Raw genomic sequence first — 25320 nt, 5'->3', positions numbered from 1 at the left:
CAGGCGTGGTGGTGCACCCTGGTATCCCAGCTACCCAGGAGGCTGAGGCAGGAGAATCGCTTGAACCCGGGAGGCGGAGGTTGCAGTGAGGTGAGATCACGCCATTGTACTTCAGCCTGGGTGACAAAGCAAGACTTCGTCTCCGAAAAACAAAACAAAACCACTTGATGTGCAGTGAGAAAGACTGCAGTTGGATTCCCAGAAGAGAGGAGAGAGGACAGGGTAAAAACATTTGGAAATTGTAGATGATGTCAGACTGTAGATGTAGGAAGTGCTGTGCATCCCAAATAGAGGACCACACCCCAGGGGTCTCCAGGAGACTGAAGGTGGCAGAGGAGCCCCTCATATCTCCCTGGGCGGCGTCCTGGGTCCAGTGCCCTGCATGGCAGGCATAGCTGTGGACACAGGACCAGTGCTAACCTTGGCTGCCGGGGCAGAGCACGTGTGGGCATCACGTCCATATATCCTCCCTGTGTTGTGGCCCTGGGCAGGGTCTCCCGTGTTTTAGATAAGCAAGTGGGGCTCATGCACTGGTTTGGGGGGACTGGTGAGGACGCAGACAGCATGACTCCAGGGACTGTGGTGCCCTTAACCAGGTGTGGGTGTTAGTGGGACACCTGCAGATGTTGGAGTGAGCATGGTGACTGGGGCAGGGTCAGGGGAGGACAGTTGGTCTTTTTGGAGCTCACAGGAGCCCCAGTTGGAAAATGGGGCCCTGGGACGCTGGTATTGTACCCTGCTCCTGGTGGGCTCAGCGGTAACACAGGGCCCAGGCCTGCCGTGCGGCTCAGGCAGCTCAGGAGGCATCTGCCCAGCATCCACAGTAAGAGGGCCCTGGCAGGGCTGCCCTGGGTTCTAGTTACAGAAGCAGCTCTGTGCCTGGTCAGGGGCTGGGATGGGAGCAGACAGATGCCTGGTCGTGGGCGATAGCTCCAGGCAGGAGAGCCCCAGAGGGAGGGCTAAGGGGCTGGGGCTGGGCAGGTGTGAGGGGCTCCAGGCCACACTGCCCAGGGCACAGGGCCCCAGCGTGGAAGGTGTACAACAGAGGGTTCGTGGGAGCCGCCACCTGCAGCCCCCGAAAGGGTGGGGCGTGCCCAGAAGCAGCAGGCAGGTAGTCAGTCACCTGTGCGCGTCCACTCCTTGCAGGACCTCCTCGCTGCGGTGGAACTCAGGCACCAAAGAGCGCATGCTCATCAAGGTCGCTGACCGCGAGCCCAGCTTTCTCGCCGCCCAGGGCAATGGCTACACCCCAGATGGCCCCCCCGGGGTCCGCTCCCGCAGACCCTCTGGCAGCCAGCACTCGCCCGGCCTGCAGACCTTCGCCCCAGAGGCTGACGGCACCATCTTCTTCCCAGAGAGGAGGCCGTCACCCTTCCTGAAGAGGGCCGAGCTCCCCGGGAGCAGCTCCCCGCTGCTGGCCCAGCCGCGAAAGCCCTCCGGGGATTCGCAGCCCTCCTCCCCGCGCTACGGCTATGAGCCCCCGCTCTACGAGGAGCCCCCAGTGGAGTACCAGGCCCCCATCTATGATGAGCCCCCCATGGACGTGCAGTTCGAGGCAGGCGGGGGCTACCAGGTCGGCTCTCCCCAGCGGTCACCGGGCCGCAAGCCCCGGCCATTCCTTCAGCCCAACAAGCAGGGGCCCCCCTCGCCCTGCCAGCAGCTGGTGCTTACCAAGCAGAAGTGCCCCGAGCGCTTCCTGAGCCTGGAGTACAGCCCCGCGGGCAAGGAGTACGTGCGGCAGCTGGTCTACGTGGAGCAGGCGGGCTCCAGCCCCAAGCTGCGCGCGGGACCACGGCACAAGTTCGCGCCCAACCCCGGCGGCGGCTCCTACTCGCTGCAGCCCAGCCCCTGCCTGCTGAGGGACCAGCGCCTGGGCATCAAGTCCGGAGACTACAGCACGATGGAGGGGCCTGAGCTGCGGCACAGCCAGCCGCCCACGCCGCTGCCACAGGCGCAGGAGGACGCCATGTCCTGGTCCAGCCAGCAGGACACTCTGTCCTCCACAGGCTACTCCCCGGGCACGCGCAAGCGAAAGAGCAGAAAGCCCTCTCTGTGCCAGGCCGCCAGCGCCACCCCCAGTGAGGGCCCCGGGGACTTGCTTGCTGAGCAGCCGCTGGCCGAGGAACAGCCCCCGTGCGGGACCAGCCTCGCCCCGGTGAAGCGAGCGGAAGGTGAGGCCGACGGGGCGCGGGGCGCGGCCGAGCCCTTCCTGGCGCAGGCTCGGCTGGCCTGGGAGGCGCAGCAGGCCCACTTCCACATGAAGCAGAGGAGCAGCTGGGACTCCCAGCAGGACGGCTCTGGCTACGAGAGTGACGGCGCCCTGCCACTGCCCATGCCCGGGCCCGTGGTGCGCGCCTTCAGCGAGGACGAGGCGCTGGCCCAGCAGGAGAACAAGCACTGGAGGAGGGGCACCTTCGAGAAGCTTGGCTTCCCCCAGATCCTGCTGGAGAAGAGCATCTCTGTGCAGACCAACCTGGCCTCACCGGAGCCCTACCTCCACCCCTCACAGGTGAGGGCCTGGCGGGTGGGCTGAGCTGGAGAGCCTGGGGCCAGCCTGGGGTCAGGGTGGGCCCCATGGGCTGGGCACAGGAGACCTGGTGTCAAGGGCGTGCACGCAGCATACAGAGCTCTGAAGCCCCCTGTCTCAGCCTGGGCACTCCAGCAGGCTGTCAGGGTGCAGCCGGAAGTCCACAAGGAGTCCCCTGTGGGGTGTGGGCTTCTGGGGGTGCCCTGGCAGTGCCTTCCTCATTCTCAGGGCACCTGGGAGCAAGAGGCCACACCGTGACTCAAGCCATAGAACAGAGGAGGCCTCAACAGACTGGGAGGGTGGCGGCCACAAGTGCTATGGCCTGGGCTCCTGAGGAGCGGGCAGACGGTGTCAGGGGCTCTGTGGTGGTTCTTAAAGCCAGTCCCCAAGACTCCCTCTGGTAGGAAGAGCTGTTGAGAGGACGGGCGCCCCAGGAATTCTGGGATATTGCACACAGCCCGAGGACTCTGACAGGGTCCCCACCGGGTGGCTGGAGCTGGTGGAGGCCGGATCCCACGGAGGCCATGTGCACTTGTTCTCATCTCCCAACCCTGGCCTTTCACACTGGTCAGCTGCAGACACAGGAAGCCAAGGCAGAGGGCAGGCCTAGCGTCTGAGGGCCAGGGGCAGGAGGAAGAACCCAGGGAGCTTCCTGGGGCGGGGAGGCCTGAAGAGCCTGGGTGGCCTTCATGGCCTCCAGGGTGGAGAGCTCAGGGCAGCTTCCAGTCTGTGCTTTTGTCCACTGCTCAAGATGCAGGAGGACAAGAGGACAGGCAGGAAAGAGGGCAGAGAAGCCTGGGGTGCAGAGCAGGGTCCTCAGAGCAGCAGCCAGAGAGGGGCCTCCTGGAGCTTGGCCTGGGGTGAAGGCTGGAGTAAAGGCCGGGGTCCCAGGAGTGAGGGATTGGGAACCAGATGGCACCTTCACCTGGTGTGAACTGCAGCCTTCCGTGTCTGAATGAGGACACTGACACTTCCTCAGGGGGCAGCAGAATGAGGTCAGCCCCCTGGGGATGCCAGTGGGTGCTCTCCTTCCTCCCACCTCACCCTCAGCCAGGGCATCTGGGTCACCCAACAGCAGTGCTGCTCCGGCCGCCCAGCCTCACCCCAAGAGTGCAGGGCTCTGGTGCCCTGGCCGCCTATGTAGACAAGCAGGGCTCCCCTGGGTCTCCCACCTCGGGCAGCCTTGTGGTGAGCAGACGGCGCCTCTTGCCTGGCTGGCTCTGGTGGGGTCCCGGCTCACACTTCTCGGGGCTGTGGCCCAGTGGGCCCGTCTGCCTGGCCCTCTCCCTCCCCCTAACAGCCCAGCCCCGTTTGTCCTTCTCAGTCTGAGGACCTTGGTGCCTGTGCCCAGTTTGAGAGCAGCCGGCAGAGCCGCAGCGGCATGCCCAGCTCCAGCTGCGTCTTCCCCACCTTCACGCTGCGCAAGCCCTCCTCGGAGACCGACATCGAGAACTGGGCCTCCAAGCACTTCAATAAGCACACGCAGGGCCTCTTCCGGCGGAAGGTGTCCATTGCCAACATGCTGGCCTGGAGCAGCGAGTCCATCAAGAAGCCCATGATCGTGACCAGCGACCGGCACGTGAAGAAGGAGGCCTGTGAGCTCTTCAAGCTGATCCAGATGTACATGGGCGACCGGCGGGCCAAGGCCGACCCGCTACACGTGGCCCTGGAGGTCGCCACCAAGGGCTGGAGCGTGCAGGGCCTGCGGGATGAGCTCTACATCCAGCTGTGCCGGCAGACCACTGAGAACTTCCGCCTGGAGAGCCTGGCCCGTGGCTGGGAGCTCATGGCCATCTGCCTGGCCTTTTTCCCTCCCACTCCCAAGTTCCACTCCTACCTGGAAGGCTACATCTACCGGCACATGGACCCAGTCAATGACACCAAAGGTAAGGTGTTGCTCAGGCTCTGCCATCCGCTCAGGTAAGGGTAGTGGAGAGGGCTCCTGCTGTGCTGGGCAGCACCTGGTGAGTCCCTGGCAGCCCCCAGCACAGGGCTGTGGCTCCACACACATGTGAAACACCACACACCCTGGGCCTCCGCTGGATGTGAGCCTCTTCCTGAAGCCCCACCTATGCACTGAGGTGAAGAGCCGTGGAGCCCTGGCAGACACAAAGCGTGGGGCCTCGACAGCTGCATCCACTCTGCGCCAAGCCCACCATGGCCAGTCCCGCTCCCTGGCAAAGGCAGGCACAAAGAGGCCAAGGGCAGAGCAGCTGTGATCAGGCCCCTGCATGCCTGTTGCACCTGCCTTCTGCCATCCGTGGCCTGGAGGGGTTACTACCCTGGCAAGACCCAGGCTGCCTGTTCCAGGCATGGTCCTGGCAGAAGGCTCCTGTGAGCAGGCAGGACCGCGATCGCGGTGGCTCACACACAGGTCATACAGCACCTGAGCTGTCCCAAAGCTGCCCCATGGGGTTGTAAGTTGGAGCCATCATCACCCTGGTGCCTGCCTGGGGCAACATGGGAGGCCAGAGTGTGCCCAGGGCTCTCCATGGCGATACTTCAGGTGTCCTGGGCCCAGGCCATGGTGCCATCAGCTGGGCAGCCCTGTGTCTGCAGCAAGCCACCCTCTACCCCACATCATGGGTGTCTAGAGGGCACAGCCACAGAACTGATGTCCAGAGATGCACACAGATGCACGCACACATGCACACGAATATGTGGGCACACATGCTCACACATATACAGGCACATGCAAGCATGAACACGTGCACACATGCTTGCATGCATATGCACACACATGAACATGTGCACGCACGTGCATGCACAAACGTGCATACATGCATGCACATGAACACGTGTGCACACAAATGCACACGAACAGGCACACATGCTCACGTACATGTGCACGCACACGTGTATACATGCATGCCCATGAACACATGCACACAGGCACACACATGCACACCCACGTGCACACAGGAATATGAACACACTCATACACGTGCATGAACACATGCATGCACATGAACACATGCATGCATGCACGTGAACACGTGCACACACGCGTGCATGCACACCCACACATGAACATGTGCACACGCTCACACACAAGCACGTGCGTGCACACACATTCACACACGAACATGCACACACATGAATGTGTGCGCGCACACATGAACGTGTGCGCACACACACCCAAAAACGTGCACATGCTCCAAGTGAGACATGCCATACTCTACTCTGTGCCAGTGAGAGCCCACCCTGGTCTGGCCTTTGCCTCTGCAGAGATTGAGCTTCTGATCGGGGCCTTGCTGGTCCTTACCCTAGCACCCCCAGCCCAGGTGAGGAAATCTAATGCTGCTATGGGCACACAGAGGCAGGGTGGGGGCCACAGGGCAATGGGAGGGTCCTGGGGACAGTGTTGGATATAGGCACCACCCAACCTGTCAGCTGTTTGTGGGGAGATTTTGGAAGCCATGTGGTTTCACCTGGCATGGACTTTTCAACACAAGATCACAGTAACGGCAGAGCTTGGCAGGTGGCCCAGGCTCCTGGTGTGTAGAGGACCACAGCAGGGAGCCAGGCAGGCTGGGCTGGACTGTGAACCCCATCCCTGGTCTTGGGCCCTTCAAGAAACAGGTGGAGTCCTAGGGACTGTGTTCCTATTAGCATCATAGCTCACCTCCTCGGCCTCTTCCAAAGGGGCCTGGAAATGTCATGCCTGAGCTGGAAGCTGTGGAGCTGAGCCTCCGCTGCCTAGCCCAGCTTGCAGCCATAGTGGGTACCCAAGAGTAGGCAAGAGAAGGGCCAGGAGACAGATAGCCAGACAAAGGCCTGAGGTTCCTTGGGCCCATCTTGGGCCAGCTGACTAGCCAGTGTGTGGCTGGGGCTTCCTGGGAGTTTGTGCTCCAGGCTGCTGCCCTTCACACACAGGCTGGTGTGCTGTGCTCCTGTCTTACACCTGCAGGGTCCCAGCCTGCATGGAAAAAGGAATCAGGGTCCAGCCTGGGCGTCCATGGCTTCAGAGCTCTGCCAAGGAAGGCCCATGAGGGCCAAGAGCACTGTACGGGTTGGAGTGACAGTGGGCCTGGGATCTGTGTGGTCCTACTGGCAGGGTGGCCCACATCTAGGCTGTGGTACCATGACCATTCTCACAGCCAGAATGCCATCTCCAGCCCCAAGATCCACTCCTAGATTCGTCTGTCAGGGTCCCTGATTGGCCTGAGCCCAGAAGAGAGGCCTCTATACACAAGGTGGCCATCCCTGCCCAAATGGGCGTCACACCCTCTCCAGCCAGCCTCCCGTCCCTAGGATGTGCCACCTTTCATATGCAGGTGCTGGCTGCTGCTCAGAAAGACAGGCCCAGCCAGGCACAGTGTCTCACACCTGTAATCCCAGCACTTTGGGTTGAGGCAAGAGGATCCCTTCAGCCTGGAGTTTCAGACCAGCCTGGGCAGCAAAGTGAGACCCTGTCTTTTTTTTTTTTTTTTTTTTTTTTTTGAGACCGAGTTTTGCTCTTGTTGCCCAGGCTTGAGTGCAATGACGTGATCTAGGCTCACCGCAGCCTTCAACCTCCCAGGTTCAAGCAATTCTCCTGCCTCAGCCCCCTGAGTAGCTGGGATTGCAGACATGCACCACCACACCCAACTAATTTTGTATTTTTAGTAGAGACAGGGTTTCTCCTTGTTGGTCAGGCTGGTCTTGAACTCCTGACCTCAAGTATCCACCCACCTTGGTGTCCCAAAGTGCTGGGATTACAGGTGTGAGCCACCGCGCCCGGCCGTGAGATTTGTCTTTATGAAGAATTTTAAAAAGGAAATTAGCCGGGTGTGGTGGTGCCTGCTTGTGGTCCCAACTACTTGGGAGGCTGAGACAGGAAGATTGCTTGAGTCCAGGATGTTAAGGCTGCAGTGAACCATGTTGGAGCCACTGCACTCCAGCCTGGGCAACAGAGCAAGACCCCCCCCCCTTTTTTTTTTTGAGACAGAGTCTCGCTCCGTCGCCCATGTTGGAGTGCAGGCTCGGCTCACTGCAACCTCCGTCTCCTGGGTTCAAGTGATTCTCCTGCCTCAGCCTCCTGTGTAGCAGGGACCACAGGCGCGCACCACCACACCTGGCTAATTTTTGTATTTTTAGTAGAGGTGGGGTTTCACCATGTTGTCCAGGCTGGTCAAACTCCTCAGGTGATCCGCCTGCCTCAACCTCCTACAGGCATTAGCCACTATGCCTAGCCAAGACCCTGTCTTTAAAAGCAAGCAAGAAACGCAGACCCTATTAGCCCAGAAGGAGGTAGCTTATGCTCTGGAGGGCCAGCTAGGCTGTGGCACAGTTCTTAGAAAAAGGAAACTAACCTCAGGGCTGGGGCACCTGCCTGGGGACCCTCAGTGAGGGGCAGAGCTGAGCCTGGTGCATCTATCGCCCTGAGCACCTTACCTGCCTTAGCCTCAGGAGCCTTTAATTGGCTCATCTACCAGCATCTGTGTGACCTGCACTGTGTGGCTACCACCCTCAGGGACTGAGGCCCCCCCATGGTGATGTCCCCAGCTTAGCCTTGTGTCATGTGTGGTCACAACTTTCGCACCAGCAGAGGGTCTCCTGGCCGGTCCCTGGGACCCCCCTCAACAAGTTATCAACACAGACATCGAGGCACACTGGCAGTGGGTATGTAGCCTTCAGCTCCCCCACCCTAAGGCTGGAGACCCTTAAAGGTTTAATTTACTGCTCAATTCTTCATGCATTCAGCAAGGCCTCCTGGCTTCCAGCTCAAGATGGCAGATTGAACGTGTGCATTTGCTTCATCTCTGCCTTGAACTCACTAAAATGACAGTGAAGGAATTTTTTAAAGGAAGAAAAAACCCACAAAGGAATGTAAAATGCTACAGCCACTATGGAAACTGGTAGGCAGTTCCTCAAATAATTAAAAATAGAATTCCCATGTCATGTAGCAGTTCCACTTCTGGAATTACCCAAAAGAACTGGAAGCAAGGACTCTAATGGTTACTCTTACGCCCATGTTCACAGCAGCATATTCCTGTAACTAGAAGGTGGAAACAGGCCAAGGATCCATCAGCAGCTGAATGGAGAAACAAAACGTATCCAGCCATGAAGGGGAAAATTATTTCCAGCCTTAAAAGGAAAGGAAATTGGCCAGGCGCAGTAGCTCACACCTGTAATCCCAGCACTTTGGGAGGCCGAGACAGGCGAATCACAAGGTCAGATGGAGATCATCCTGACCAACATGGTGAAACCCCATCTCTACTAAAATACAAAAAAACTAGCCGGGTGTGGTTGTGCACGCCTGTAGTCCCAGCTGCTTAGAAGGCTGAGGCAGGGAATGGCTTGAACCCGGGCAGCAGAGGATGCTGTGAGCTGAGATCATACCACTGCACTACAGCCTTGGGGACAGAGCAAGACTCATCTCAATAAAAAGGAAGGAAATTTTGACATGCATATGGATGAACCTTGAGGACATCATGCTAAAGGCAGGAAGCCAGTCACAGGACAAAGATTATATGATTCCACTTCTGTGAAGTCCCTAGAGTAGTCACATTCCTAGAGCCAGAAGGTAGAATGGTGGGTGCCAAGGGCTGGTGGGGAGAAGTGGGGATGAGTGTTTAATGGGGACAGAGGTTTACTTTGGGAAGATGAAAAAGTTCTGGAAGTGGACATTGGTGATGGGTGTACAACCGTGTAAATGTACTTACTGCCACAGAACTGTATATTTTAAAATGGTTAAAGTGGTAAATTTTATGTTACATGTATTTTACCACAACTTTAAAAACGCACAAAGAAAAAGAAAATGGAAAAGGAAGAAGCTGGAGCACGTGGACCAAGAACAGTGAATCCTGGGCAGATGGTGGAAAAATGAAGACCTAAAGCAGATAGCAAACCCATAGAAGCTCAAAAGTGGGTAGAGCCAGATTCCTCTAGCAAAGGGGGAAGAGGGTGACCCTGAAGCTCAAAACAAAAGGATTGGTTAAAACTCTGCTTAAGGCTGGGCGCGGTGGCTCAAGTCTGTAATCCCAGCACTTTGGGAGGCCGAGGCGGGTGGATCACGAGGTCAAGAGATCGAGACCATCCTGGTCAACATGGTGAAACCCCGTCTCTACTAAAAATGTCTCTACTAAAAATACAAAAAATTAGCTGGGCATGGTGGTGCGTGCCTGTAATCCCAGCTACTCAGGAGGCTGAGGCAGGAGAATTGCCTGAACCCAGGAGGCGGAGGTTGCGGTGAGCCGAGATCGCGCCATTGCACTCCAGCCTGGGTAACAAGAGTGAAACTCCGTCTCAAAAAAAAAAAAAAAAAAAAAAAAACTCTGCTTAAGAAGCAAAGCAGTCTGGGTGCAGTGGCTCACACCTGTAATCCCAACACTTTGGGAGGCTGAAGCAGGTGGATCACTTGAGTCCAAGAGTTCAAGACCAGCCTGGCCAACATGATGAAACTCTTGTCTCTACTAAAAAAAAAAAACACAAATTAGCCAGACATGGTGGCGTGCACCTGCAGTCCCAGGTACTCAGAAGGCTGAGGTGGGAAAATCACTTGAACCCAGGAAGCAGAGGTTGCAGTGAGGCAAGATCATGCCACTGCACTCCAACCTGGGTGACAAAGCAAGAGTTCATTTCAAATAAATAAATAAATAAACGATTTCTTTTTTTTTTTTTCCCCAGACAGGGCCTCACTGTATGCGCAGGGGACTGCAGTGGTGCCTTCACTGCTTACTGCAGCCTCTACCTCCCAGGCTTATGGGATCCTCCCACCTTAGCCTCCCAAGTAGCTGGGACCACAGGCACTGCCCAGCCCAGCTAATTTTTTTCTTATTTTTTGTAGAAATAGGGTTTCACTGTGTTGGCTGGGCTGATCTGAAACTCCTAGGCTCACCCACCTTAGCCTCCCAAAGTGCTGGGATCACATGTGTAAGCCACCAAGCCTTAGTATATATGTCTATATACTAGCAACAAACTATTAGAAACTGGTATTTTAAAATGTCATTTGCAATTGCATGTATTTATTTATTTAGAGACAGGGTCTCAGGGTGGAGTACGATCACATTTATTTTCTATTTTTATTTATTTATTTTTTATTTTTTTCATATATTTTTAATCACATTTAGTTACTTTGAGACTCTGTTGCCCAGGGTGGTGTGCAGTGGTATGGTAGCTTACTGTAGCCTCCAGCCCTTGGGCTCAAGCTACGATCCTCTTGCCTCAACTTCTCTGCCTGCCTGCAGTAGCATTTTAAAATGTGACACACTTAGAGATGGATCTGACAAAGGACATGTAAGGCCCCTGAAGTAAAAACTGTAAACGATTCCTGAAATTAAAGCGGGTCTCAGTGGAGGAAGAGGCTTGCTCTGCTTATGAATCGGAAGACTCAGTCCTGTTAGGCTGTGAGTTCTACCCACATCCATCCAGAGATTAATTCGGAATGCAAATTTTACTACATTTCTTTATTTTAGAAATTGACAGGCTGATTTTAGAATTCATAGGAATTGCAAAGAACCTAGAATAGCCAAAACCTCTTTGAAAAAATTCAAAGTTGGAAGACTTACTCCACCTGACTTGTTATAAAGCTAGACTCATCAAGAGTGTGGCACTGGCTTCAAGGTAGACAGGTCAGTGCAACAGAATAGCGAGTTCAGAAACAGACCCATGTATGCATGGGTCAGCTTTCCACAGTGCTGCGAAGGCCACTTAGTGAAAAAAGGATAGTCATTTCCTTCTTAGGGGCTAGGAAAACTGGATATGCAATTGCAAACAAAAGATGAATTTAAATGCATATTTTGGAGTGTACACAAAAAATAACTGCAAGTGGATCACACGTAAACCAAGACATAAAACCTAAAACTATAAAACTTCTAGAACAAAACAGGAGAAAATGCTTGCTTTCCTGAGTGAGGCAAAGATTTTTATATGTAATTCCAAAGTACTATCTATAAAAGAAAAACATTGACAAATTGGACTTCATCAAAATTAAGTCTCCTACAAAAGACTGTTAAAAGAATAAGAAGATACACCAATTACAGACACGCAGAAGGAGGAAGGCTGGGTGACAAGCGGCAGTAGTGGAATAGTTAGAGGCCATGTTCAGCTGATACGGAGACCGATGGTCACAAACAGGAATAGCTACAGATGTGCGTGTGAACAGGAGCTCATGTGCACACAGGTGTGTCCTCACTGTCAGCTGAGGGCCTGCAAACATTTCCCAGCAGCGGAAACCACATCTCACCCCCAGATCCTGGTTTCTCAATACCATTTTCCATTATAAGGATTCAGGGCCGAGGCGGGTGGATCAAAAGGTCAGGAGATCAAGACCATCCTGGCCAGCATGGTGAAACCACCTCTCTACTAAAATACAAAAAATTAGCTAGGTGTGGTGGCATGCACCTATAGTCCCAGCTACTCAGGAGGCTGAGGCAGGGGAATCACTTGAACTCAGGAGGCAGAGGCTGCAGTGAGCCGAGATTGCACTGCAGCTCTCCAGCTTAGCCACAGAGCACGACTCCATCTCAAAAAGAAAAAAAAAAAAGCATTCAGCATTCAGAGTTCCTTGTAGAAACGGGCGATTCTAGGGCTAGCGCAGGTCATATACAAGATGTCAGAAGTGAGGAAGTGCCAGAGGTGGGGTGATGTCTGTCACAGGGACAACGGAGCTGGTGGAATGAGCTCCCAGTGGCCAAAGCTGGAGCAACAAGATAAAGACCCACTGGATAATAACCCATAAGTGGGCCGGACACAGTGGCTTATGCCTGTAACCCCAGCACTTCGGGAGGCCGAGGTGGGTAGATCATTTGAGATCAAGATTTCAAGATCCACCTGGCCAACAGGGTGAAACCCTGACTCTACCAAAAATACAAAAATTAGTCGGACATGGTGGTGCATGCCTGTAATTCCAACTACTCAGGAGGCTGAGGTGGGAGTTTCCTTAACCCAGAGGGTGGAGGTTGCAGTGAGCCGAGATTGAGCCCCTCCAGCCTGAGCGACACAGTGAGATCCTATCTCAAAAAAAAAATCTCTAAGTCTACACTGATACAAATTAATGATTCAATAGATAGGAATAGACAAATCTGTGCGGAATAATTACAGATAATTGATGTAGATGTCCACCGTCCAGGAGCTGGAGCCTAACCCCACCCCTCAGTTGTGGGCCGGGCACAGTGGCAACTCCTACAGAGTGTGGCACAGAGCAGGAAGAGACGGTGCCTCACACAAGCCTGCCAGCCTCGGCCGCAGCCAGGTCACCACGGCCCATGGCAACAGTGCAGAGCTGTGCTGTCCAGACAGGGAGCAGGTCCAGGTCAGCCTCAGGGGAGCCCCCTCCTCTCTGACTGCAGTGCCTGGCTTGGGGCCAGCTGCCTTGGCCCACTTGTTTCTGTTGGTTTTTTGACCAGCAGGCAGGGAGTCCAGGCTCACCACCGCCCCAGCCTTGCCACCAGCCAGAGGGCAGGAGCTGCCCGCTCCCCTCCTGCTGCCTGGGTGCCTTCCCTGCACCTCCGCTTGCCCCAGCATGGGCACAGCAGCTTCCTGGCCCACACAGTGCTCGGAAGGGCCCCTGTCACCTCTCTCACTCACACACACAGCCAGGTCCCCCCAGACGTGCCCCGCCCCCACCTGAACAGGGTGAGCCCCCAACAGGCCCAGGGGCCTCCTCACCAAGTGCGGGAGCTGAGTGGGCATTGGCTCCTGGCGTTGTGTTCTGTGGTCCTCATGGTTCTCTTTGCTCCCCAGTGACACAGCACATAAAAGAGCTTCTGGAAAGAAACACTAAGAAGAAGTCCAAATTGAGAAAGAAACCCAAGCCTTATGTTGAAGAGCCGGATGGTAGGGCCTCTCCCGGCAGCCCCTGGGCGCTGCATCTGCAAGCTCTGCTCTCCAGCCTCGGCCGCCTGGCCTTCTCTTCTCTAACCGCTTCTGGGCAGGGGGGATGGGGCCACTAACCTCAGGCCTGTGGCCTCCTGAGCGAGGTGGAGGGCCCAGGTGACTGACTGGACCCCTAAAGAGGCCAAGCCTGTCCGCACCTGTCGTGGTGGTTCCCGGAGCCATTTCCAACTTGCTTGCTGGGTTCTTGATGGGGCGGGGGGCGGTGAGGACTTGCCAGCTGAGGGCTACTGGAGGCGCCCCCAGGTGAGTGAGTGGCCCTGACCCCAAGAGTGAAATTTGCAGGTGGAGGGGTGTGTGGTGCCCTGCAGACAAGCACCCCTCAGCCCTGTCTTTCAGCCCACGGCTGGCCCTGAGCCACAAGAGCCAAGCCTGGCATTCAGAATCAGCAAGGAATTGTCCCTCCCTTTGATGGTGTGCCCCCAGCACAGCCCCCGGAAGCCAAGGGAGGGCTTTCCCACCCTCCCCACCAGCAGCTTTCCCATGCACTCTCTCACCCAGCTCTCACCTCTCCACCCTGCCCCCCAAGTCCCTGGCTTAGGAAAGCCTTGTGAACCCAGGGCTGTGCCCTCCTTTTTGAGAGGTGTGCCTTTTTTTTTTTTTGAGACAGAATCTCGCTCTGTAGCCTAGGCTGGAGTACAGTGGTGCGATCTTGGCTCACTGCAACCTCCGCCTCCCAGTTCAAGCAGTCCTGCCTCAGCCTCCCAAGTAGCTGTGATTACAGGTGTGCGCCACCACGCCCAGCTAATTTTTGTATTTTTAGTAGAGACGGGGTTTCACCATGTTGGCCAGGCGGGTCTTGAACTCCTGACCTTGTGATCTGCCCCCCTCGGCCTCTCAAAGTGCTGGGATTACAGGTGTGAGCCACCGCACCAGGCCGAGATGTGCTATCTTACCAAGTCAGCTACACACACATGTACACACGCGCACACAGGCTTCTGGGACCATCCTGCCCACTCCTGCAGTGGTTTGGTCCTGCCACACTGTGCGTCACCCACTCATCTGTCCAGAACCCTGACACCCACCTCTCTGCTCCACTGCACTTCCTTTGAGACCACTTGGCTTAGGCACCCCTCCCTCCAGGATGCCATCTCTGACTTTACGCTGCCCATGCAGACCTAGAACAAAGCTAGTGAGCTTTCTGTGGATGAGGTTTGCTTAGGGAAGACTTCAGGGCCAGCAGGAGGCTACAGGGGCATGAAGGGCCCTCATGGGGAATGCTGGGATGGCATCTGCCGGGCTGGAGACTTGTCCTCACCCTGGTGCCGCCAAGGCTGCCACCAGCAGGTCTGTGCCAGGAGCCCCTGATCCAATCGAAGGTCAACAGCCTGGCGTCACCCAGGACCCTGGGAGAAGAGAGCCAGTCGCAATCTAGGGGTGGGATTCCTGGCCACAGAGGTCATCAGACCACTCCATCTTGGGCAATGTAGAAGGAGCTCTGCGCTCCCGCCTGAGCTGGCGTCCGGTGGCCTGAGAGCTGACCGACACCACTGGCCGTAAGAGTCTCCTGGCTGTAGCCAGGCAGAGCGGGGAGCAGACGACCCTGTGCCTGGAGTGGAGCCTAGTGCGACATTGCAGCCCAAGGATATCAGGTGGGGAGTAGGGTCAACACCAGGAGGCCCTGGCCCCCAGCAGAGCATCACGTACCATAGGAGAGCTGCTGTTGGCCCTTCTGTGGGCAGCCATTGCACCTGGGCTTGCCTGCAGCCAGAGGGGGTTGGAGATGAGGGCTGAGGTCCAGGCAAAGCCAGATCAGGGTAGTGGGCTCAGAGCAAAGCACACCACAAGGTGAGGGTCTTTCTGGGCTGGATGGGCACTGCCCACTCTTCCGCCACAGGTCAGCAGACATCTTGGTGCCTGGCCCTGTGCCTGATGCAGTGTGAGTAGGAGTCATCCTAGCATCCTAGACCTTGAGGCACAGGCAGCCTGACCCCCAGAGTGAAGTTTGCAGGTTGAGGAGTAAGGCCCCAGTCCCTGGCCTACCCACTACGGTCATGACACCAGCAGCTGCATGCTAAGCACTGCATGAGACAGGCGTTGTCATGGTCCCATCCTACAGAGGAGTAAACTGAGGCACAGAGAGACTGCATCATGCCCTCCATCACCAGCTAAGAGATGGTGGCCCCAGGGTATCCCAGTCAGAGTGCTGGAGGGTGTACTAGTCCCAAGCAGGCTCAGGCCCGGGTATTTGTCCCACCAGGGGACTGGGGACAGCAAGCAGGAGGCCTGGCCCTGCCATCTGCCCCAGACCCCCACTGCCTAGTGGCTGCATGTCCCAGCTGCTGAGCCGAGGCCCTGGGTTTCTGCCGCCTTCCTGGAAAGCTTACTTCCTCCTGCCTTCTTGGAGCTCTGAAGACTGGGTGCAGTGTGTGTGGGCACCATCCATTCTAGAAAAACAAGGGTACCTCATAGCCTGCTCAAAAGTCCAAGAGGGGCCCTTGGCAGAAGGTTCCATGCTGGAGGCTGGGGCCAGATCCTCTGCAAGGACCCTGTTGTCCCAAGGACTGTGGCAGAATTTCTAGGACCTAAACATCTATGAAAAAATATTTTTCCTTCTGGTTACTCTAAAAAAGAATCTCCTTAGCAATTACGTCAACTGTTTTGTGATAATTAGAGATGAAAAGGCATTCATGGACTCAAGGCATGTCTGTGTTTTTGAACCTGGGTTCAAGGACCCTATGTCCTCAGCTGTCCACCAGAAACTGCTCCTTCAAATAAGACAAAGGCATTCCAATCGGGGGTCAGGATCCAGAGGCCCCCCTTACCCTGGCAGGTGGTAGGCGCTAGGCGCTGGGGCAGCTCCCATGTCTGGAAGCACAGGGTCCTATCGGAGGCCCATGGCTCCCCTGGCCCAGGACGGCTTCTCGGTGTGTTCTCTCATCTGCTGCTTCCCCACCTGGAGCGGGAGGGTGCTGCGCCTTCCAGACCCAGCCTGGGAATCCTCTCCCCTCTACACCTTACCCTGGGCCCTGTGTCTGGAGACTCCAGGCTGAGGTCCCCAGTCCCTGCCCAGGTGCTGACTTAGGCACACTGCCCCTCCCCTCAAGGACCATCAGCGGTGTCCCTGCTGTCAGGGGCTGAGTTTTAAAAGCCCCTCCCTTGAGAAATGAGACTGGGCCCTTTCATTGCCGCCTCAGTCCTTCGGAAGAGCCCAAAGGTGGTGTTTAAGGCCCAGGGCTGCAGCAGAGCTGGGCTTGCTGTTCAAATAGCCCAGCGCCTGCCTCCGCCAGCACTGGCCCCAGGTGCTAGGTAGGTGGAAATGACTCCTCCAGGGGCTCCTGCCCACAGCCGCAAAGCCAGGGAGGGGCCTGAAGCAGAGAAGAGCCAAATACCTGGACAGCCCCCTGGGTCAGGCCCAGGGAGAGAGGAGTGGGGTCTAGAGGCCCTCAGACCCTGGTCCTGCCCTTCCTGTTCCTGCGTGGCCATGGGAGGGGTGGGTGGGCTGCCAGTGCGGTTCCTCCCCAGACTGTCCATCTGGAGGTGGGGAAGCGCCCCTTGGGTCTCTGCTCTAAAGGACACTGCCTGGGAGAGCATGAGGACCTGCTGCAGTAGGCAGGGGGTGGCCAGGCCAGCCCAGCGCAGCCCCCAGGGCCCTTGAAGAGGCTGTGTCTATTCGCTCCTCTCCCGGCCCCATGCTCACACCTCTCCCGGCCCCATGCTCACACATCCACACCAGGCTGATCGGGCCCCATTCCTTTCCAGGGGTGGCGATAAGCACATATGCCAAGTACTGTTACCACAAGCTGCAGAAGGCAGCCCTCACCGGGGCCAAGAAGGTACGAGTGCACTGGGAGACCGGGATGGGCAGTTGTGGACACAGGGACCCTTGGTGAACAGCCTGGGGCCTAGCCTGCAGTTTGGTGTGGAGCAGCAGTCCAGAGGGTGCCACACAGAGCCCACCTAGGCGGGTGGAGGGGTGTGCCAGGCAGACCCTGGGCTGCACCCTCCCCCGGGGGCTCTTCCCCAGGCCCAGACCCCCAGCTTAGGAGCAGGGCAGGCAAAGGGCTTCAGTCACATGGCATGACAGTACCATCCTGTCCTCCCAAGCCTGGCACAGCGCCTATACCCGGGAAGTCCCTCAGGCACCCCTGGACGTGTCCAAGATCCTGGCCCTCTTCCCTGATGCACTGCTCCCATCACACTGGGGGTCTCAGCCCTGCCACAGGCTTCTGGACGTTTCACCCCAGATCAGTAGGCTTGGACCCTGCTGTGCTCCCCAACAGCCCTGGCTGGCCCAGAAGTCACTCCCACCTTCCCAAGGGATTACGAGAGCTGATGCTGTAGGCGGTGACTCTGGCCAGGGAGCTGGGCTTGCCCTGGTCTAGTTGGAGCCAGGAGTTCACAGGGATGAGAGGAGTGGGAGGCAGAGCCAGGGGCAGCCCAGGAGGAGTTAGGGTTTGGGGAACGAGGAGGGCTGGGAGCAGGGTGGCCAGACCAGGACGGAGCCACTATCTTCACAGGGGCTAAAGAAGCCCAACGTGGAGGAGATCCGGCATGCCAAGAACGCCGTGTTCAGCCCATCCATGTTTGGCAGTGCGCTGCAGGAGGTCATGGGCATGCAGCGGGAGCGCTACCCCGAGCGCCAGCTGCCCTGGGTGCAGACGCGGCTCTCTGAGGAGGTGCTGGCACTCAACGGTGACCAGACAGAGGGCATCTTCAGGTGCTGTGGCAACCCCGGGTGCCGGGTGTAGGGGCCACAGCCCTGTGTCATCCATACATCTCTGGCATGCAGGGGACATTAAGCATCAGGACCACTGGGCTGTTTCTGCACCCCTACCTGAGAGTAGGTGGTAGGGTGGGGCCCCAGTGTGGAAGCTGACCCCGAGGGTGTGCAGGCCCAGAGAGAGAAGGCAGGACCCATTCTGAAGAGGCAGCACAGCCAGCGAGGGAGGGTGCCCCTGCAGATATGGCCACAAGGGGTTTAGAGCGTGCTTGGACACCAGCCATGGGCAGCCTGGAGGTGTCAGCCTCAGAGATGACAGGCAGCCCCCCCGACTCACCAGAGGGGCAGCTGGGGAAACTGAGGCTTGCAGGTTTGAGCCCCAGTGGTCCTTTGGAGAAAGCATCCACACAGGGAGCCAGCAGCGGTCCAGAGAGGGATAGTGGACGTGGGGAAGCCACACTCAGACCCAGGTGTGTGGGGCAGAATCCTGAAGACTGCCACCTACCCATCTTCACGGGAAAGAGGCCTGGGGGGGGGGGTGGCAGGGGACCTGAGGTTCTGCTCCCTCACCCCGGGTCAGCAGGGGCCAGCAGGATCGAGTGTCCAGGCAGAATCGGGAAGCCCTGGTGCAGGCTCCTGTAACCTGAGACCTGTCTTGTGCCCTGCAGGGTCCCGGGGGACATTGATGAGGTGAATGCCCTGAAGCTGCAGGTGGACCAGTGGAAGGTGCCCACAGGCCTGGAAGACCCCCACGTCCCTGGTGAGTCCTTGGCATGCTCTGGAGGGGAGGAGCCTAGCTCAGGCAGTGGTTCTCAAGGGGCCCCTGTCTCCACCTCTGGGGCCCACCCTGATCATGCCCCCTGCCCAATGACACGATGGCTTCCCAGCCCACTCCCAGCACAGACATCCTCCTGCCCATTGAACAGTCTCCCCAGGTGTCTTCGAGGCACCCCGAGTTCTGCCTGTACACTGCAGCCCAGCCCACTCCCAGCCTGCTGCTCTCTGCCCCGGTGCCCTTCAGCCATGCCTGCTGTGCAGACACCTCTCACGGCAGCTGCAGAGGCTCCTCCTGAGAAAAGTCCTGTTTTGCACGTTTCTGCGGGTATGATCCCCCATGCCTCCAGGATCAAGTTCAGGCCCCTAGGAGCTGAAAGGCCCCCTGGGGTCCGGGTCCAGCCTGTCACCCACAGCACCCTTCCATGCGTGACTGCCACTGGACCCCACATGGCCCAGGGGTGCCCGCCGAGCAGGCCAGCTGAGCCCCGTGCTGTGTCCCCAGCGTCCCTGCTGAAGCTGTGGTACCGGGAGCTGGAGGAGCCCCTGATCCCGCACGAGTTCTACGAGCAGTGCATTGCGCATTACGACAGCCCCGAGGCGGCGGTGGCCGTGGTGCACGCCCTGCCCCGCATCAACCGCATGGTGCTCTGCTACCTCATCCGCTTCCTGCAGGTACGCGGGCGGGCCGCCGGGCTTCCCTCCCCCGGTCCCCGCTGCTTGCCCCGCCCCGCCCCCCGCGCCCATCATCGCTCCTCCGCCAGGTGTTCGTGCAGCCGGCCAACGTGGCGGTCACCAAGATGGATGTGAGCAACCTGGCCATGGTGATGGCGCCCAACTGCCTTCGCTGCCAGTCCGACGACCCGCGCGTCATCTTCGAGAACACCCGCAAGGAGATGTCCTTCCTGCGCGTGCTCATCCAGCACCTGGACACCAGCTTCATGGAGGGCGTGCTGTAGCGGGGGAGCCCGGGGATGGGACCGGCCTCAGCCAGGCCGAACCCCGCACTGGCTCTCTCAGCAGAGGGACCCAAATCGCCCGGCCCAGCACCGGAGCCCCCCTCCCCTCTTCCCCAGGCCCTCGGCCCGGCCCTCCCCAGGTCTTTTGCCTGATCTGAGGGTGCAGCCAGGGCAGAGCAGCGACGGGGAGGGCGCCTCTGGCCCCCCACCTCACGGCCAGCTCCCGCGGGTACCGCCTCGCCCTCCGCTGGCCGCGGGTCAGCTCCGAGAAAGTGCCTTCTGTGTCCTGGAGCCGAGCGACACTGCCCGCCTTGGGGCCGGGCTGCCTCCCGCGCGCCCTGGCCTGGGCCTCGCCCGCCGCCCCCGTCTCTCCTTCCCTTTCTCCAGTCGTTGTCCTGCAGGCCTGCAGCTCTTCCCAGCCCCGAGGGAGCTTCCCGACCTGTCCCCGCCTCCTCTTTCCCCCGCTCGGCCTGCGGTCCCCAGCTGGGGACTGCTCAGGAGTTTGGGGCCTCCAGGGCAGTGGGCCCAGGGCCTGGCAGGCGCTGTGTGGGTGGGGTGGGGCCCCCAAACCAAAGTCGTCTGGGGTAGGGGGCAGGGCTGGGCAAGCATTCTAGGGGCAGGCGGGGGAGGGGCGAGAGTATTTTTTCTTCGTGTAACTATAAATCCAGAATCTATCCTGCATCGCAGCCCACCTGTGTATAGAGATATAAATAGAGGGAAAGATATAAGAACTAAATTTGCTAATGACATAGTTTTAACCTAAATGCTATTTATCTCTGAGCCGCCCCCGTCCTCCGTGCAGAGCAAGTTGCTGTCATTCCTTCTTTTCTTCTCCAATCTTTTTTCTTGGCTTCTGACCAAAAACCAAGCCTACCCCACCCCATCCCAGACCCGCGGCAGACAAGCGGGAAGGCGCCGCGCCCAGGACTGCATGTCCTCAAGGCCAGAGCTGCTGGGGGACCGAGTTTGTACATTTTCCATTTTGGAATTTTGAGTTCCAACTGTTGTAAAACTTAATTTCTCCCCGGTTTTTATATATCTATTTTTTAGAGTTCGTTTTTATTTATTAAAAACAAAAGGCCCAGCCCTGCCGAGGCCCAGGCGGCGTCCTCAGTCGGGTGGTCTCCGGGCCGTCGCGGCCCAGCCCGGCCGCAGGCGCTCGTTCCGACAGGCGGCGACACGCGTGAATAAAGTGCACGTGGACCCTGCGCCGCCTCCAGTTCCTTGTGGGCGCGGCCGGGGGTGGGGCGGGGCGGGGCGCGGCCGGGGGTGGGGCGGGGCGGGGCGCGGCCGGGGGCGGGGCGGGGCCTCCGTGGGGCAGGAAGAGGCGCGGGGCGACCAGAAGGGGCCGCCCCGCCCGGAAGGCCAGAGGGAGAGGGGAGAGGGAAGAGCGCCGGGCCGGGTCGGGGAGGCGGGCGCCGCCGGAACGCGAAGCGCGGGACCCCTGCTGCGGGAGGGCGCGAGTTCGCGGTGCACCGCCCCCAGCGTGACCTGCTGGCCGCTTCCGGCGCGGAAGGACAATGTGGCCGCCGTGCGGGGCGCTGCGGGTCCTGGCCTTGGCGCGGTCGCGGGGTGCCCGAGCCTGCAGCGTGGACGGGGGTGTTTCTTACACGCAGGGCCAGAGTCCCGAGCCCCGGACCCGCGAGTATTTCTACTACGTGGACCACCAGGGCCAGGTGGGCGGGCGCGGGGCCCCAGGCGGGGGTCCCTGTGGGCGGGGCCGTTGCTCGAGGGGCAGGGCCGGGAGTGCTCCCTGTGGGCGGGGCCGGAGAGGTCGCACGTAGATGGGCGGGACCTGGGCGGTGGGCGACCCTAATGCGGCAGAGCTGGAGCGGCGCGCGCTAGAAAGACCGGATCCTGGGTCGATCTGGGCCGAGGCTCCTACACGGGCCGCGTCCCTGCTGCGCTGTGCAGCTCTGGACTCTGACTCGCAAGCCCCCACCCCCAGCGCTGAATTCTTGCCGCTATCCGGTAGACACCCGGGCCGCCCCTCCTTTTTTGGAAGCCCTGTGTAAGGCATCCGGCATGTCCGGCAGTCAGCAGGCCAGGCAGCCTCCGCGGAGGTGACACAACTGATTACAAACTTGAGAAGAGGGAAAAGGTGCGAGAAAGACTTGCCTGACCAGGGAGCAGAGGTGCGCATAGATGCGGAGAAGTCGGCAGGGCCCCCAAGTTTACCTTCCACGCGCCTCCCTGCACGCGGTGTGCTCAGACTAGCAGGCAAAGTGGGCTTGGGCCGGCTCAGGACGGCCCGAGCTTCCCCGCCCCACCTGCCAGCTGGGACTCATCACGGCCCGGCCCTCTGTCCGCAGCTTTTCCTGGATGATTCCAAAATGAAGAATTTCATCACCTGCTTCAAAGGTACCGCTGTGCCGCCCTCCCCTGCCCCTTCTTTCTCCCTTCAGGGGAGCTCCGGATGGGCTCACCCGACTCTGCCGATGGGCCCAGCGCGCCAAGGAGTGAGCGTCTGCCCTCAGTGTGGTCCTGGGCCCGGAAGCCTTGGGAGCCCAGCGCGCTAAGCAGCCGTTCCCTTCATCCCCCAGACCCGCAGTTCCTGGTCACCTTCTTTTCCCGCCTGAGACCCAACCGCAGCGGGCGCTACGAGGCCTCCTTCCCCTTCCTCTCGCCCTGCGGCAGGGAGCGCAACTTCCTGCGCTGCGAGGACCGGCCGGTGGTCTTCACGCACCTGCTGACCGTGGGTCACGGGCCCCCGCGCCTCTCCTACTGCGGCGGAGGCGAGGCCCTGACTGTGCCCTTCGAGCCTGCGCGCCTGCTGCCCCTGGCCGCCAACGGGCGCCTGTACCACCCGGCACCGGAGCGAGCGGGCGGCGTGGGCCTGGTGCGCTCCACCCTGGCCTTCGAGCTCAGCGCCTGCTTCGAGTACGGGCCCGGCGCGCCCGCGCTGCCCTCGCACGTGCTCTGGCAGGGCCGCCGCCTCGCCCTCACCATGGATCTGGCCCCGCTGCTGCTCGCGGCTCGGCCGCCCTGAGCAGGGGCGGAAGAAGGACGGGAGGCCGCGGGCGCCCCTCACCCTACTCCCCCGGGAGCCCGCGCCCCGGAAAGCCGGCGCCACTGGCACTCGCGGCAGCCTAGTGCGCCTGCGTGCCGCGCCCACCCCCGCCCCGGCTCTGTCCTTGGTGCTGCCGCGGCCCGGCCGTCCCGGACCCTCTGCTCCCCACGGCGCGCGCCCCCCGCGCACCAAGCTCGGGCGCCCGCTGGATTGGCTCACGCTAGAGACGTCAGGCCCTGGCGGCGGGCGCGGTTGGCGCGGGGCTCTGACACGCGTGCGCGAGCGTCCCCCGCCCCCTCCCAGCCCGGCTGCTGCTCCGGCCCGGCAGCCACCTGCACCGCGGGGGAGCCGCTCGGCGCGGGAGCGTCAGGTGAGGGGACGCCAGACCCAAGGTCACCAGGCGTGCGGGGGGAGGGGTTCGGGGACCATCCCGGCTTTGATCCTGGTGCGCTTCCAGAAGGGCGTGAGTCCTGGAGGGGGATGGGGAACGCGGAGGCCACGCCCTCCCTGAACCTGGCCGAAAAACGACCGGCGCTCAGGGGTAGCAGAGGAGGCCGTGGGGCTTCCAGGCACCAGGTCGCAGCGCTGCAGAGGTGCGCAAGGGCCGCCCAGAGACCCTGGCTTGGGCCTTGCACTGGCCGGAGGGAGGCACAGGGCGTTCCATCCTCTTCTCTCCACCCCTCCCGCACTGAGGGGCGCCCAGGAGGCAGTGACAGTCGTCGCGGAATCCTGCATGTGACGCCCGCCCCTGCCCAAAGGATTAGGGGGTTGTCCTCTGGTAAAAGGATTTCTGGGCTTCTTCCAGCCTGGGGCCCTGGCCGGCCCTTCTACACCGAGCTGCATCTAGGGGGGTCAGCGTGAGCAGCAGCGCCCTGAGTTCTGAGGAGGCTGCTTCTCCACTTGAGATGCCTTCTTGCTGGAGGCTGGCTGGGCCAGGCCTGGAGCCCTGTGCCAGTCCTCTTTATCCAGGGAAATGGATCTCAAGGGCCCAGATAATGTCCCCAACTTCTTGGGGCTCACACACATCCTGAGACATCTGGGAACTGCCTCTGCCTGGGCCAAAGCTATTCCATTAAAACTTTATTGCTGTGCTTACTGATCTCTAGTGACTTTAAATAATCATGTGAGTTACAATTTAGGGCAAGAATTAAACACGAAGTCTACTTGGTCCCTTTCCACATGACTGGGCAAGGAGGAAGAGCTGGTGGACAGGCAGATGTTCAGAGAGGGAGGCCAGATGACGCTGGGAGACGCTACAGCCTTGTCTTCCCTGGCGTCGGGTGGGCTGGCATCTCAGCCCAGATCCCTACTTTTAAAACTGGGCTCTTTGTGTCTGAAACCAGACCCCAGCCTTCCCATTTCTTTAGGACAAGTGCACGGATATGGTCCCCAGCATACTCCATGTTTCTTCCTGATCTCAGGCTCATAGCTCCTCTGAGGCCAGCTTTTCCCCAGGGGCCCCCATCAAGTCATGACAGATGAACCCCAGGGTGGGAGGCAGAGCATGAGTTCCAGGGAAAAAAGGACATGGCTTAAGGTCAAGTGTGCCTCTGGACTTTGTCTTGGGGGCACAAAGGGACCTCTGCTCTGAGCCTCAGGAGGTCGCATGCCAGCCCCCCCAGGAAAACAAGGGGGCGTGTCTGCCCCGGGCCTGCTCTCCCCCTCCTAGCCATGCTTGAGCAATGGGGCCCTTGGTTTTGTCAACTAAGCAAAGTTCCCAAACCCATACCCTGTACTTCCAGCTTCTTGCACCCTAGAACCAAGCAGCAGCCACTTGCCTGGGGGGGTAGAGTCAGGGGCAGCAAGGGCCGAGCATCCACGTCCTGAACAGGAAGTTCCTGACTTCCTGGGCATGGGTGGAGTAGGAATAGAAGGGGACGGGGCTGGGTGGCTCTCCCTACATGGCCACATCCTGTGAAGAGACTAAGGACACGAGGAATTCTAAATTTGAACCTGATGCCCCAGATCTTTAAGAAAATGTTTTTGTCAAGGGAAGAAACGACGTTTTATTAGATTCTTGAACCGATTTATAGCTTCAAAGTTAGCCCCCGCTGGGTGCGGTGGCGCACGCCTGTAATCCCAGCACTTTAGGAGGCCGAGGCGGGCGGATCACGAGGTAAAAAGATCAACAGCATCCAACATGGTGAAACCCCGTCTCTACTAAAAACACAAAAATGAGCTGGGCGTGCTGGCGGGCGCCTGTTGTCCCAGCTATTCGGAAGGCTGAGGCAGGAGAATCGCTTGAACCCGGGAGGCGGAGGTTGCACACCAGCCTGGCGACGGAGCGAGCCTCCGTCTGAAAAAAAAACAGACGCAGATGTAGGCCCCCATCCCCATGCCTGCTATTGGCTGCTCTCGGCTGCCGAGACTGGCCTGCCGCCCTGTGTTTCAGGAGGGTGCGCGTCCGCGGCTGGACCGCGGGGGGCCGGTGAGGAGCCGGGTCTCGGGAGATGGCCCCAGGGGGACCCGCGTTGTTGCTGCTGCTGCTTCTGTTGTTGCCGCTGCCGCCGCTGCCCGGACTCCCCCCCCCGCGCCGCCGGCTGCCCGGTCGCCTGCCGCTGCTACAGCG

General features: G+C 59.2%; 2 protein-coding genes across 4 annotated transcripts; both read left to right on the top strand.

The window, feature by feature from the left end:
* The first annotated feature begins 249 nt into the window (after positions 1-249).
* Positions 250-20949, top strand: LOC116546283 (rho GTPase-activating protein 39). 2 transcript variants are annotated; one of them, XM_032272594.1, is made up of 8 exons: positions 251-2509; positions 3852-4413; positions 13196-13288; positions 17048-17121; positions 17806-18005; positions 18677-18768; positions 19288-19457; positions 19547-20949. In XM_032272594.1, exons 1-8 carry the CDS (start codon positions 896-898, stop codon positions 19739-19741), a joined length of 3000 nt encoding a protein of 999 aa, XP_032128485.1. In that variant the 5' UTR covers positions 251-895; the 3' UTR covers positions 19742-20949. The 2 variants fall into 2 exon arrangements, with proteins under 2 accessions (XP_032128486.1, XP_032128485.1); XM_032272595.1 differs by lacking the exon at positions 13196-13288 and having other exon boundaries at positions 250-2509.
* Positions 20950-21103: 154 nt separating this feature from the next.
* On the top strand, positions 21104-25276 carry LOC116546282 (UPF0598 protein C8orf82). 2 transcript variants are annotated; one of them, XR_004266654.1, is made up of 4 exons: positions 21104-21417; positions 22054-22102; positions 22285-23121; positions 25144-25276. XR_004266654.1 is itself a non-coding variant. In XM_032272593.1 (3 exons), the coding sequence occupies exons 1-3, from the start codon at positions 21262-21264 to the stop codon at positions 22728-22730; spliced, it is 651 nt and encodes a 216-aa protein (XP_032128484.1). In that variant the 5' UTR covers positions 21104-21261; the 3' UTR covers positions 22731-23848. The 2 variants fall into 2 exon arrangements, 1 of the variants encoding a protein (XP_032128484.1); XM_032272593.1 differs by lacking the exon at positions 25144-25276 and having other exon boundaries at positions 22285-23848.
* The last annotated feature ends 44 nt before the right edge of the window (positions 25277-25320 follow it).

Source organism: Sapajus apella, unplaced genomic scaffold (assembly GCF_009761245.1).
Source record: "Sapajus apella isolate SASKATOON/1434 unplaced genomic scaffold, GSC_monkey_1.0 scaffold739, whole genome shotgun sequence".
Classification (NCBI taxonomy): domain Eukaryota; kingdom Metazoa; phylum Chordata; class Mammalia; order Primates; family Cebidae; genus Sapajus; species Sapajus apella.
This window is presented reverse-complemented; position numbering and strand designations above follow the sequence as displayed.